The 12445-nt window shown below is 35.1% G+C and overlaps 3 protein-coding genes across 3 annotated transcripts; 1 reads left to right on the top strand and 2 right to left on the bottom strand.

Moving 5' to 3' along the window:
• Positions 1–10: 10 nt before the first annotated feature.
• On the bottom strand, positions 11–2718 carry LOC111003120 (MOB kinase activator-like 1). Its single transcript, XM_022273483.2, has 5 exons — positions 2473–2718; positions 2157–2323; positions 1527–1754; positions 1123–1286; positions 11–757 (listed from the first exon to the last, which is right to left on the bottom strand). Exons 1-5 carry the CDS (start codon positions 2484–2486, stop codon positions 677–679), a joined length of 654 nt encoding a protein of 217 aa, XP_022129175.1. The 5' UTR covers positions 2487–2718; the 3' UTR covers positions 11–676.
• Positions 2719–5303: 2585 nt separating this feature from the next.
• On the top strand, positions 5304–7365 carry LOC111003122 (cytochrome c oxidase subunit NDUFA4). Its single transcript, XM_022273485.2, has 3 exons — positions 5304–5471; positions 6977–7123; positions 7246–7365. Exons 1-3 carry the CDS (start codon positions 5430–5432, stop codon positions 7300–7302), a joined length of 246 nt encoding a protein of 81 aa, XP_022129177.1. The 5' UTR covers positions 5304–5429; the 3' UTR covers positions 7303–7365.
• Positions 7366–7856: 491 nt separating this feature from the next.
• On the bottom strand, positions 7857–12383 carry LOC111003121 (programmed cell death 6-interacting protein). The gene is made up of 8 exons (XM_022273484.2): positions 12152–12383; positions 11947–12065; positions 11449–11855; positions 11197–11298; positions 10185–11021; positions 9566–9928; positions 9280–9438; positions 7857–8753 (listed from the first exon to the last, which is right to left on the bottom strand). Exons 1-8 carry the CDS (start codon positions 12349–12351, stop codon positions 8457–8459), a joined length of 2484 nt encoding a protein of 827 aa, XP_022129176.1. The 5' UTR covers positions 12352–12383; the 3' UTR covers positions 7857–8456.
• Positions 12384–12445: the final 62 nt, after the last annotated feature.

Here is a 12445-nt window from a genome sequence, read left to right as displayed (position 1 = left end):
GAACTGTCAAATTCAGCAGTACTTAATAGCTGATTCTGATTTGATTACACAAATCATTAATTCATATTTGAGTATTTTAGTTAAGACATGTTATTGGACTATGCCTAGTAATTCATATAGTCTTACATTTATTATGTGTATCAAATCTAAATCATCTTTCAATATAAATAGGATTCTATTTCTAATCTAGTCAGACAAGGCTGTGTCATTCTGTCATATTCATTGAAACTTGTACAGTAATAATGATTATTCAATAACTTTATACATAGATTGTAGCCATCCCTTTATACAAAACTGCTGTTTTTTTACATATGGTACATAAATACTCCATGTGTATGTAAAAATATAAAATTAGTTCTAATCTTATTTTACACAACAAAAATTAGTCATCAGATCATTTTGGTCGAAAATTTGTCACATACTCCTAAGAATTGAATAATGATTATCTCAAATTTAATTACAGTGTTTGCTACTCTGTAACAACATATTGCACAGTACTTGTAAATCCAGATCCCTCATTCGTCATTTACACCACAATGACAAACTAGCTATTTAGTGCAACTCTCATGAAATTAATAATGTAAAAAATATTTATAATTATGTGACAAAAATACTTCGTTGCTAAGTGTGTTACAAATGGTGGTGTTATGTTGATGATTTGGTGCCCTTCGGAGGTTCATCGAGTGTCCTTGGCCGTAAGCTTTTCAATGAGTTCCTGCAGGGGTGCCAGCTCTCGCCGCTCAATCAGATTAAATTCCTGTGAATGTTAAAATTTGTTGTATTTTTGTTATGGAAACTGAAATATTTATATTAGTTTCAGTCTAACCAGTTTTTAAACTGTAATTCATGAATCTTGTTTTTATTGTTATTTTCTATATTATGTATTATATGATTTATTTTGTTTATGGTAGTTTCTCAGGTCCTGATTGCATGAAAGAGATCCCTTAGATCTATTAAATAAAAATAAAATATTACAAGACAAGTATACCTTATATACCATAGTTTATATGACTTGTACAGTTTTTTTATAGATAATATGGTTAACCAGGTAAGTCCAATATATAAAAGATTAGGAGCCCTACTCAATAGTTAATCACATTATAAGAAGTGTAAACTCCTCACCTGAACAAAGAAAATAAAGTGCTTAAATGAAGTGTTAAGGTGAGCCTCTTCACCTAGCTGCACAACTTGTGGAAAGTGCTGGTGGTAGATATGGGCGTAAACGCGAAACAAACGTTTCAGGATCGTTTTGGCCATTGATAGAAAGTTCTTAGGAAATGGCACACCTGTGAAAAAACTTGCAATCAACATAAAATACACATAACAGATATTAATAATTTGCTTATTAATTGTTAGTAACAAATACACCAATTTCTTATTCAAAAACATAGATTATAACATATTAAAGATATCAGTTGAAAGAACTAGATACAATTAATAATTCCTCTTGCTATGTTTAATGTCAATAAAAAGAGATATGAATGATACAATGCTGCATTAGCTGCATCTCTAATATTATGGATTACCTATTTTAGATGGGAACAATGTTTCATCATCAAGTTGATCTTGTGCCCATGTCATAAGGTAGTCAATGTATTTAGGTGCAGAACACTTGATAGGCTTTTTCACAGTGTGACCATCTGCCCAATGGTATTCATATTTAGGCCCCGCTGACATTACTGCACATGATTCTTCAGTACAGAACTCCGTTATTGTTCCATATAGCATATTTATTTGATTAAAAAAATCCACAGCTGTAACAATATTATATGTACATGTGTTGGCAGATAATTTAACATTCTTTTATATTTTAGGAATATACCATAGGTAGAAATAAACTAATACTTAAGACATTACTGAATTATTTGAAATGTACTGATACATGTATGAAAATAATACAAATGGGTAGTAAATAGTAATAGTCAGTCAAGAGGCTATATTTGTTTCACAATGCAATCAGCATTCTACTTGATTTGTACCTACACATTTTATGGAAGCATTAATCAATACCAGTTTCCTGTTTCACATTTCCTATTACTATTGTCACACATGACACATATAAAATCAATGAAAAGGAACATTGGTGTAATTAATATTAGGTAGGTAAGATTTAAAGTAATATTTGTGTGTAATATATGAGACGTAATATATCTCACTGTTTACTGCGACCCACTCATTGAGGTCCTCGCCTTCTGGGAGCATAACAGCTAGCCGCAAATTACCAGACCCTAGTGTCGCGGCTGCGTGTCGCATTAGGTCATATTGGTGTGTGCCCTCGGGTATGTTCTTTTTGGGTTTAAATGTCTTATTAGACCGACTACCGCTGAAACGAAAACATTAAAGGTCATGTAAAATCCGTAATTTAATCGTGATAAAGAATAGAGGATTAATGTTTCATAGTTTCGATCATTTTAAGGTAAAAATTACCTAGAGTTAAGATATATGAAGTTTTTGAAATAAATATATACTTACAATAAAAAACTCATTATGTTCCTTAATATTTTTAAACCCCGTAGTTTAATGATTATACATGTACGTTCACTTAATACACTATAAATAGCACCAATGGTTTTGATACTTGTTTAATAAGTATTTACTGTTTCATATAATTTATATTTAGTTTTTCGTGTGATTTGAGATTTCGAGATATTAAAATAAAAGAAAACCACAAGTACTTAGTAGTTCACAGACTACTCACTAGTCACTACACTAGAGTTCAGAGACCAGAGTTTAGCCCTGAACCAAAGACTAAAATATATGTTACAAATTACAATGTTGGTGATCAAAGGTATATTAATATTTAGTCAGGAAAGAAACCTGAAAAAATAAGAGGCGTCCAGCCAATTTAAGTCACATTTATGTTCATTTGACTTTGTGGTAATATGCTGACGATTTTTTTTCCTATTCAGTTCTGTTGTATTTTAGAATCGGAAAGATCTCATCTGTAATTTTAAAGTCCCATGTTTCGACTATAGTCGAAACCATAATATATACTATCTATCCATAACTTAATTATACAGCGAGTTTATTTTTTTATGAATGAAGTTTTTTTTAAAATAAATATTATTAAAGTGTTGAAACTGTTAAAATAATACATTCTAAGCTTTACGTTTGATGTTAGTTTTGATCAATTAATTGAAGATTTTAGTGTCAATAAGAGCAAATTTATTGTGATCTTAAAGGATTAATGATATAATTTCGGTGATTTAACAAGAACAACAAAAAACAACATGATATATAAATATTCTATGAGCCAAACATTCTCTTATTGAAACAACACATTCAATTGTAATAGATCCCTATAATTAAAATCCAATAATAATAAAATAATAATTATTTAAAAAGAAGAGTAAGAGAGAACAAAATAATGAGTATTTACTCTGACTTTTTACTATATAAAAAAAATTGTACAGGCGTGAAAACTCCGCGCTTTGTATTACATCTATTACATAATATCTAGGTCGAAACAAAACCTAGGGGAGATTATTAATTCGAAGTGTATTTTTTTATTTACTTCTAATCTTCCTTTACGTTATTCATACATAAACGGAACAATGACTAATGACAACCATCCGGCACAAACGAAATGACACAAAAAAGTACCCCAAAAATAAGCACCTATAGTAGGGGAGCCCAAGCGGGGATTTCGGGATTTACTAAAGCGCAGCAGATTAATATACAGAGGGATACCTTGTACCCGGTTAAGTATCTCCACCAAACATGAGGCCCATATATAAGGCCGCCCGTGAAGGATACAGGATCATATTAGTAAAAAAAAATTGATCATCAGAAATTCTCGGGCGCGTCAGATTAAGGTAAGTTAATTACATCCTAAAAAGTGTATATTCCACTAATCTGACAATTTGAGAGTGACGTAAAGAAAGGGGAGGGCAGCAAAGTTGTAAAAAAAACGTCATCTTGACATTCTCGAGCGTAGCTAAATTTTTTTTTATTTTAAATGGAATTGAAGAAAATTGAAAAATATATAATCTGACGATTTCCGCAGCCGAAATAACAAAATTTCGTCGATAAAGTTCGTGCGATAAACGCGTGCAGCTGCGTGATGCCTACATTTCCTTCTCCGCATTTCCCTCAAAATTAGATATCATGTGAATTTGAACCGATTCGGACCGATAGATTGTGAGAAATTTTGAAAAATCTCAAAAAAATAACAATTAGTTTTTTTGAAAGTGTTTTTTTTAATAACTTTTAAACGACTTTATCTATCAACTTCAAAACTAATCCAACTTAAAGCTTGAAAAATGACGTCGATCGCCACCAAACTGGTCAAAATCGGTTGATTCGTTCGAGAGATATCGTGAACGAAAGAAAACTGAAAAAAGTGTTTCTTTCACATAACTTCGACATTTCATATCGGATTATCGTAAATATCGGAAATTAAATAATTAGAGCTTAAAAAATGCGTCGATCACCGTCAACCGCGGGAAAATTGCTTGATCCATTCAAAAGTTATTGGGGTTTGAAAATTTCAAAAATAGTGTTCTATGAAACTTCTATCAGACTTTCGAGCTGGGAGAGCTCAAATGCATAGAAATATTATTTCTTTGAACTCAGCGAGCTCATAAGTACAAATTTAAGCGCCCAGGAATGTAATTGCAGGGATGGCCTTTAGGGTGTACCGTTTTTCTAATGTTTTTTTTTGTCAGATCAATTAATCCCTAGATAAACCCTCTAGATAATCGGCTCCCCTACTACTACGCAAGAAAATTTATACTAAACTAGCGGATCCGACAGACGTTGTCCTGTCTACACGTCTTTAATTTCAAAATTTCAATTTTTAATAAGCCATTTTGATGAAAATTATTATTCAAATGTTATGACAATATCTAACGATCCAGCACATGGTCACACACGATATAACACAATGATAACAAAACTTTTTTTAAATTTCGGGACGGACTAAAATTAAAATTCGAATACTACTTAAAATTTGACACTGCGATGGTAGCGCCGTCTGTCGGATCCAATGTAAAACATTCCAAAATCAACAACAACTAATAAATTGAAAATTAATTAGAAAACATTGTCCAGCGGACAAAATTGTGAATCTAAACCATTCCCAGATCCCCTTGAACACACACAAAAAATTTCGTCTAAATCGGTCCAGTCGTTTAGGAGGAGTTCAGTCACATACACACGCACACAAGAAATATATATATTAAGATAACGTAGACAATATTTTAAAAGGTATGAAGTTGAGGCAATCTGTGGGAACTGTTGGTTGACGTTGTAAGTTTTAAAGTAAATCTGTGAGGTTGTAAGTTTAGGTGTCAGTTGTCATGTCAGTCATTATTAATCATAAATCAATACTTTTTTTGTAATACGTTTTTCATTTCTTGCTATATGCGCAGTTTCTCTCAAGCTCTGGTAAACTACATTGAACTAAAGTTGCAGTACAATATTTCAAAATGCAGGGATTAAGCTTTCAAAGTTTGAAGAAACACAAGGCTGTGAGTAATTGTTTTTAATATTGACTGAAGAATTACATAACTAACCTCTCTTTTCTATTGTTATCATTTTGAGATTTAGTAACAAAATACTATGCAATTTTATAGTGTAACGAAAGTCTTTGCTATATCTGGATTACTCTTATTCCATTTATTTTGTAAATTAAAATAACGATGTTACTTTAAAAAAAAACTTAATAAAACATTAATTCTGCAATACTGATAAGATATAATGATTATTTTTGTCTACCAGTGCATAAAGTATAAAATATAGAAAAGATTTACCAGCATAATAGCTAAAGATATATTTTATTTGTTTGTGATATATATTGTATATCTCTTTGCTTTTCAAAACATTTCTTACCAAATTTTTCTAATTTAAATAAGTAATGTGACAGAACCTGGAGATATAATTGGAAGATCTGCATAGTTTAACAATCTAAAACAATTGCTTGAAAGATATAATACATAATTTTTAAAAGACATTTTCGGTTAAGGTTTACAATTCAATACCTCGATTTTGAGGTCGGGGGAGGGTATACTTATCACCCCCAACCAATTTCAAGTACTAGAAACAGTTATAACAGTAGAAAAATAAAAATAAACCAAAACATACATATAATACCTAACATTAACTGGGCCCATCGTCCTCAAAGTCATCCACATAAGCCGGTCGTTTACCAAGCAAAATTCACCAAGTTTAAAAAAAAACAAATAAAAGCACGCACATTGACGAGAAAACAACAGAAATGTAAAAAGTAACGGCTTTTTAACGAATAATCTGCACTGTAACACTAACACACTGTTCTGGTGGATTGTTTACAAATTTCTAATATTGCACAAAACATCGAAAAAAAAAATTAATTAGCTTAAATTACAACTCAAGCAGCATAAATTACTCCAAATCTCACAGAGGTTTTCGAATCAAGGTCCCCCGAGACTCCTACATACTCAGTATAATCAAATTCAAGGTATTGAATATAAGATCCAACCCACATTTTCTATAGATACAGCTTTGGTATGATCATTAGAAGCCCATGATGTTGTGTCTTGAATAATCTTATTACACACTACAACAAGATATATGTAAGACAATATAGGTGGTCAGAAAATTACTGTTATTTTATCATGGGTAACAGCTCTAGTAGGTTATAGGGTTTGATTCATAAATGTGTCTTAGCACTCAATGTATCTTCATGTATGTATGTCAAAAGTATTGGATTTGAAATTATGAAATCTCGATACATATGCTAGGCCAAATCTAGGTATTATGTATAAGGGAGAGAAGTTTATTTATTAAGGAGGAAAAACCTAAAAATTGTTATGATAGTATAGAAATTTTATTTTGAATTGCCAAATGAGTTTGTTGTACACTTCACTCCATGCAAAGTATATTTGAGATATTATATAATTCTTTTAATGCATAGTTCATTTATGTTATTTATGTTCTGGGAAAAAAAATACATTTTGATTTAACTGTTAAATATTTTTTTTTCTGTTTCCTTTAGCTTATCCCCTTGTTTGTGTGTGTGGGATTAGGATGTGGTGCATCAGTGTTCTATACACTGAGACTGGCAACACGTAATCCAGATGTCTCATGGAACAAGCGCACCAACCCAGAGCCCTGGGAAGAGTACAGAAACAGGCAATACAAGGTATAAATATTTAATTTCTACTGAATTTTTCTGTCAACAATAACTAATGCATAAAAAAAAGATTTTTGACATTGGATCAGTCTGAAATGAAAAATATTAAAGTATGTAAAAATTTGTTTCAGTTCTACTCACCCAACATAGACTACAGCAAGGAGCATTCCCCCGCTCCCAAGTATTAAAGATTTTCTTATTATACTGTGAATCAAGCTTTAGATTGTTTATTTAATAAATAGTTAATGTGACCAATGCTGTATTATTTGAAAAGGAATTGTTTAGTTCCAATTTTAGAGTAAAATTTGGGGGATGCATAGATGTTGGCTGATTCTCAGACCTAACCAATATGCATAAAAAAATTCACGAATATAGGCAGAGCCATTCTGAGGAGTTTAATTTATATAGATTAGAAATTATAAAATATCTCAACTGTAATTATTATACCAAAGATCCTGGAATGGAACAAGAAACCTCTTGGTTTCTTGTTCCATTCCTTTGGAAATTACGTGATATGATGGTTGAAATAAAAGATGAATACTATAGCCCTTATAAATAGAACTATGAAGAGTTAAGGTAATTGGAAAGTTTTAGTAAAAATACTTTTCTTATAATCATTATGAGAATCAACTCCTTAATATTATACAATTATAAACATACTATTCTTAAGGATGCAGCCTCATGCTTAGAGTATGGTAAAAAAAATACCTATGGGTTTTAGGAATACAATAAAAAAATCAAAAAGAATATAAAATATAATTCATTATATAATAATTATTTATAAATTAACCATTTTATTAATTATTTGCAAAAGTTTTATTAAAATATTTCAAGCTTGTATTAGTCAATATAAATGTTACTAATACCAGATAAAATTAAGCCTGAACTTGGGTCATATTTGACTAACGTTAAGACTAAAAAGTTTGCTTGTTTATTTGCTGTAACCTGTAAGATGTCTGCCCCATATTATGCAATTTAGATGTAAAACTTGTACTTGCCATAGCATTGTTAGAGCACCTTTACAATTCTATGCTTAGGTGATTGGCTACAAAACACACTGTCAGAATTGTTTCATTTTTCATTTCAAAGTTATTATAAATTATGCAAATAAGAATAACATACATATAATGCAAAAGCCATATTACCGAGGCATAAAGTCCTGTATTAGAAATAGCTAAAACTGTTCAACAGTTGTAGCACCTACCACAGATTAAACACACCTAATTCTAGTAATATCTTAAAATAATTTTAATTGATTCAAAACATTTGTGAGCGACTCAACACAATAAAATTTAACATTTTCAACTCAACATTCTATATAAATTGAAAGTATCTTCCCCGATTACTGCGGGTAGGGGTTGTATCCGGCAGATGGCGGGTGCGGGTAGCCAGCTGGTGGTGGCGGGTATTGGTAGGGCTGGTACTGCTGTGGCGGTGGCGCAGCTCTCATGTGATGGGGGTAGGGTAGCGTAGCGTAGGGATTGTACATGGCCGGCATGGGGGCGTAGACTGGGTACGGCGCAGCTGGAGCACCATACGGGAGGGGCATGCCCTGAGGCTGGGCGGGGTATGGTAGTGTACTGACTGAGGGTGTGGGGGGAGGGGGCCGAGGAGGTGCTTCTTTCTTTGTAACTGCCGGCTGGAACAATTTAAAGTTAATTTTGATATGTAGCCTTAGATAAAAAAGTTTTCTTATTAAATCTGTACCAGATTGGAACGTTAACAAACCCAAATAATAAATATTTTGTTTAATACACTTTGTTCAGATTTCATTTGAACATTGACCTCCCATGGCTGTTCTATACTAGTAGGATATAATTATTTAGTTATCTAGTGCAGCTTGCTAATTTATACACTCCATAATATACACTATACAGATTATCCTAACATTTAATACATATAAATTTAAACACAAGTCAAAGTCCACTGGCTGGCAAGCTGATCACACATTATACACATTTATTATATTATTATTATATTTATTATTATTATTTATAATATATTTACACATATAAGGAAAAAGTGTAGGTTAAACCAATGTGTCACAAATATTATCATAGTTAGTCCTTTCTTTTTCCTCATGTTAAATCGGTTGTGGGTTTGAATACCTCAAAAAAAAAATGTCTCCAATGTGTAAAAGATGTATTTTGGGGTTTCACCATTACCTCTGATACGGCAGAATCAGTATGATGTTGGGGCGGCGCGGGGGCAGATCGTTGGGCGGGACGGGACGCCTCTTGAGTTAGATCCTTGAGCAACTCTTCCTTCTCCGTCTTACGAGCGAAGCAGAAGTCGGACACTTTGTTTTGGAAAGCTAAGAGCAGCTGTACAGAAAGAAATATGCATATTTAATGAAAAATCAACACTTAACAACACACACCATTATATTATTTGGACAAAATAATTTGTTTTGTCATTTTTAAATAGTGGAAATATTGGAGCTGGAGTTACCTGTGTAAGGTCGTTGTAAAATTTGACACCCTCCTGCAGATTGCCAGTCAACTCCTGATAAGCATCGTGCGCAGCGCACAGTTTGCCTAAAGCCGCGTCCCGACCGCTAGCGCCGCCGCGGGAGTCCATCAGAGCCGAATGTGCCTGCTGCAACTCCGCCACAAGCCGCTCCTGAGTCTTCAGGGTTTCTGTGACACGACGCTGCAGCGGCGCAAGCGCTGAACCCACGGCCGCTGTCGACATCGCCGGCTCATCCAACGCTCCGTCTTCCGCCAGAGCGGCTATGAACTTGTCACGCAAGTCAACGGTCGAGTCCTTCAATAAGCTTTCGATCTCATCGCGTTCCGCCTTCAATGCTTCAACCTAAACAGCATTCGTTAAAAATTTAGAAAGAAAGTTCCAGCAAAAATCCATCATCATCATAATCATCTATTGATAACTAAGTAACCCATTTTAATAAAAATCGGGGATTATAACATTACATTTAAAATAAAAAAAAATTGTATTTCACTTATAACAATAATAATCATTGTAAAACAAATTTTATAAAAAAAAATGTATATGATTAATTAGATCTCTATGTATATATGGCGTTACATGAGACACGCGAAGTACTTACGGAGTCCATAAGCGTACGTAGTTTAACGAGCGGCTCTCCATCGGATGCGGCTGAGGAAGCCGGCGCAGCGGGAACATCAGCATCGAGAGCCGCCCCCCCACGGCTCAGCAACTCCATGGCCTCGCGGTGCTGCTGGAACTTCTGTTGCACGATGGCGTCGGCGCGCACCGCGTTGTCGATGATCTGCGTGTATTTGTCGCGGTTGGCGCGAAAGGCCTCCGTGAGCCGCTCGGATGGCGTGCGAGACCATCGCGATCCAAACTGAGCGCGCAGGGCGTCGTCCGCCTCGGACTCTTCCCGCAGCATACGATCAGCTTCGCCCAAAATGTCTCGGTTCCGCTGCAGCAGCTCCGGCAATTCGGCCATAAGCGAGCTCAAGGCCGTGACGCCGCCTCGCTCCTGCACCGCACGAGCTTTCTCGCGAATTGACTCCGGCAGCGAGCCGGGAGCGGCGCTCTCGATGCAGGCTGGCAGATTGAGTGATGCGAGAATGCTATTGAGCAGCTGCGTGGCGTCTCGCAGCTTATCGACCTCGGCGTAGACGATCTCTCCACAGCGAGTGGAGCTGGCTTGCAGCGCGGTGTGGACGGACAACGGCAGCAGGTCGGCGAACAGGTCTCGCGATGAGGAATCCCAGCGGGATGGCGGCGGGAGCGGTTTGGCGACAGATGCCCGCGGGACAGGCTCCAGTGCGGCAGCTTCAGGTATACGTTCATGGTAGATAAAGTCGTTGTCGCGGGTGGCCGCCGCCAGACCTCGCGTCGCAGCCCGCGCTACATCCGCCACTCGTCCACCGCCCCATCCGCTTCCGCTGTTCTTCAACAAATCGATCGCCACCTGCCCCCCACACATTTATTATGAGAATTCTACAAAATTGCAATTATCAAAAACAAGCTTATTTCTGCATAATTTTTTTTTTAAATAACCAGTGAGAAAATATCTTAGTAAACCAGATCTTGCTATTGTTAATGTTTTATACAAAATAATTGTAATATTACTTTTGACAATTCACCTGTAATCGGGCAATCTCTTCTCCGACAGATTTATTTTCATGACACACCTTTGCCTGATAATAATGAGTCAGCCCACGAAATGTTGACTGTTTATTTGTCACCTAAAATGAAAATGCTAGATTAACATCATAGAACTTATTTTTTTTCATTATGAATTGTAAAAAAATGAATTTATTTACATGACCACAAGTGCACGTAAAACTGAGTCAGAAAACCTTTCTATACTTATATGTAGCAAGTAATAAACTCACTGTAGCAATCCAGTCTCGCTCCCACAAAGCCTTGACCCCTTCTTTCTGGAGAGACCGCTGTGCATCAGTATATAACTCATCACACTGGGCACACACTTTTGCCACCATACTTTCCTTCATCTCATCACGGATGCACTTATAGGCTATTACTTCCTGTGCTTGAGCCAGCATGAGCTGTGATAGTGCATTCAGAGTGTCAGGGTTAAGGTCTGGTGTTGTTTCTTGATGGACAGCCATCATGATGTTCCCCTTAAGGTAGGCAAAGACTCCAGCTGCCTGCTGAAGCATTTTAGCAGCTAGTTTTAAAGACTCCTCAGTGTCAAGAGGTTGCTGAGCTGCAATAGAACTCTGCATAGCGCCTATGTTGAATAAAATACACATTTTCTCATATGCTATGGAACTGATTGCTGAAACAAAAATACATATTGTTATAAAAGTTAAACATTTTGAATTATATATTTGAACTCTACGACGATTAAATACTAGTTAATTACTTACTAAGGCTCATTCGCCCACCAAATATCGAACCCTTGTCGAAAGCATCTTTCCATTTAAAAGGAATTTGAACTTCGTGTGCTGGGATTTTGCCTTCCAGTGACACCAGTTGGTCATAGTAACTGTATAAAAATTAAAAATGATATTATAATAGCTACATTATATATTTCAATTCTCACATTAGTGAGTCATACAATAGTGTAAATACCTGTAAAGAACATCGAGCGAAGACTTCTCAAAAACTTTCCATATAGCATTGGTACGAAGTCGGCCAAGTTCAATGATAGCATCTCCTACATTTTCACTGCCATTTTTGTTATTGTAATTAGCTTGGATCAAATTTTTAAGTGGTTTTACGATATCAACATCAGAAGATTTTTTAAATGGTACAACCAGTAAGTCAGCCATTTCTGCGACTAACTGCCACAGATGACAGATTAGTTATTGGAAGCAACAGCTGTCATGTTGTTTTTGACATAATATTAATATTATTGTTTTACTA

The sequence above is a fragment of the Pieris rapae genome, chromosome 8 (assembly GCF_905147795.1).
Source record: "Pieris rapae chromosome 8, ilPieRapa1.1, whole genome shotgun sequence".
Taxonomy (NCBI): Eukaryota; Metazoa; Arthropoda; class Insecta; order Lepidoptera; family Pieridae; genus Pieris; species Pieris rapae.
Note: the sequence above shows the minus strand (reverse complement) of the source record. Positions and strands in the feature narration are given on the sequence as shown.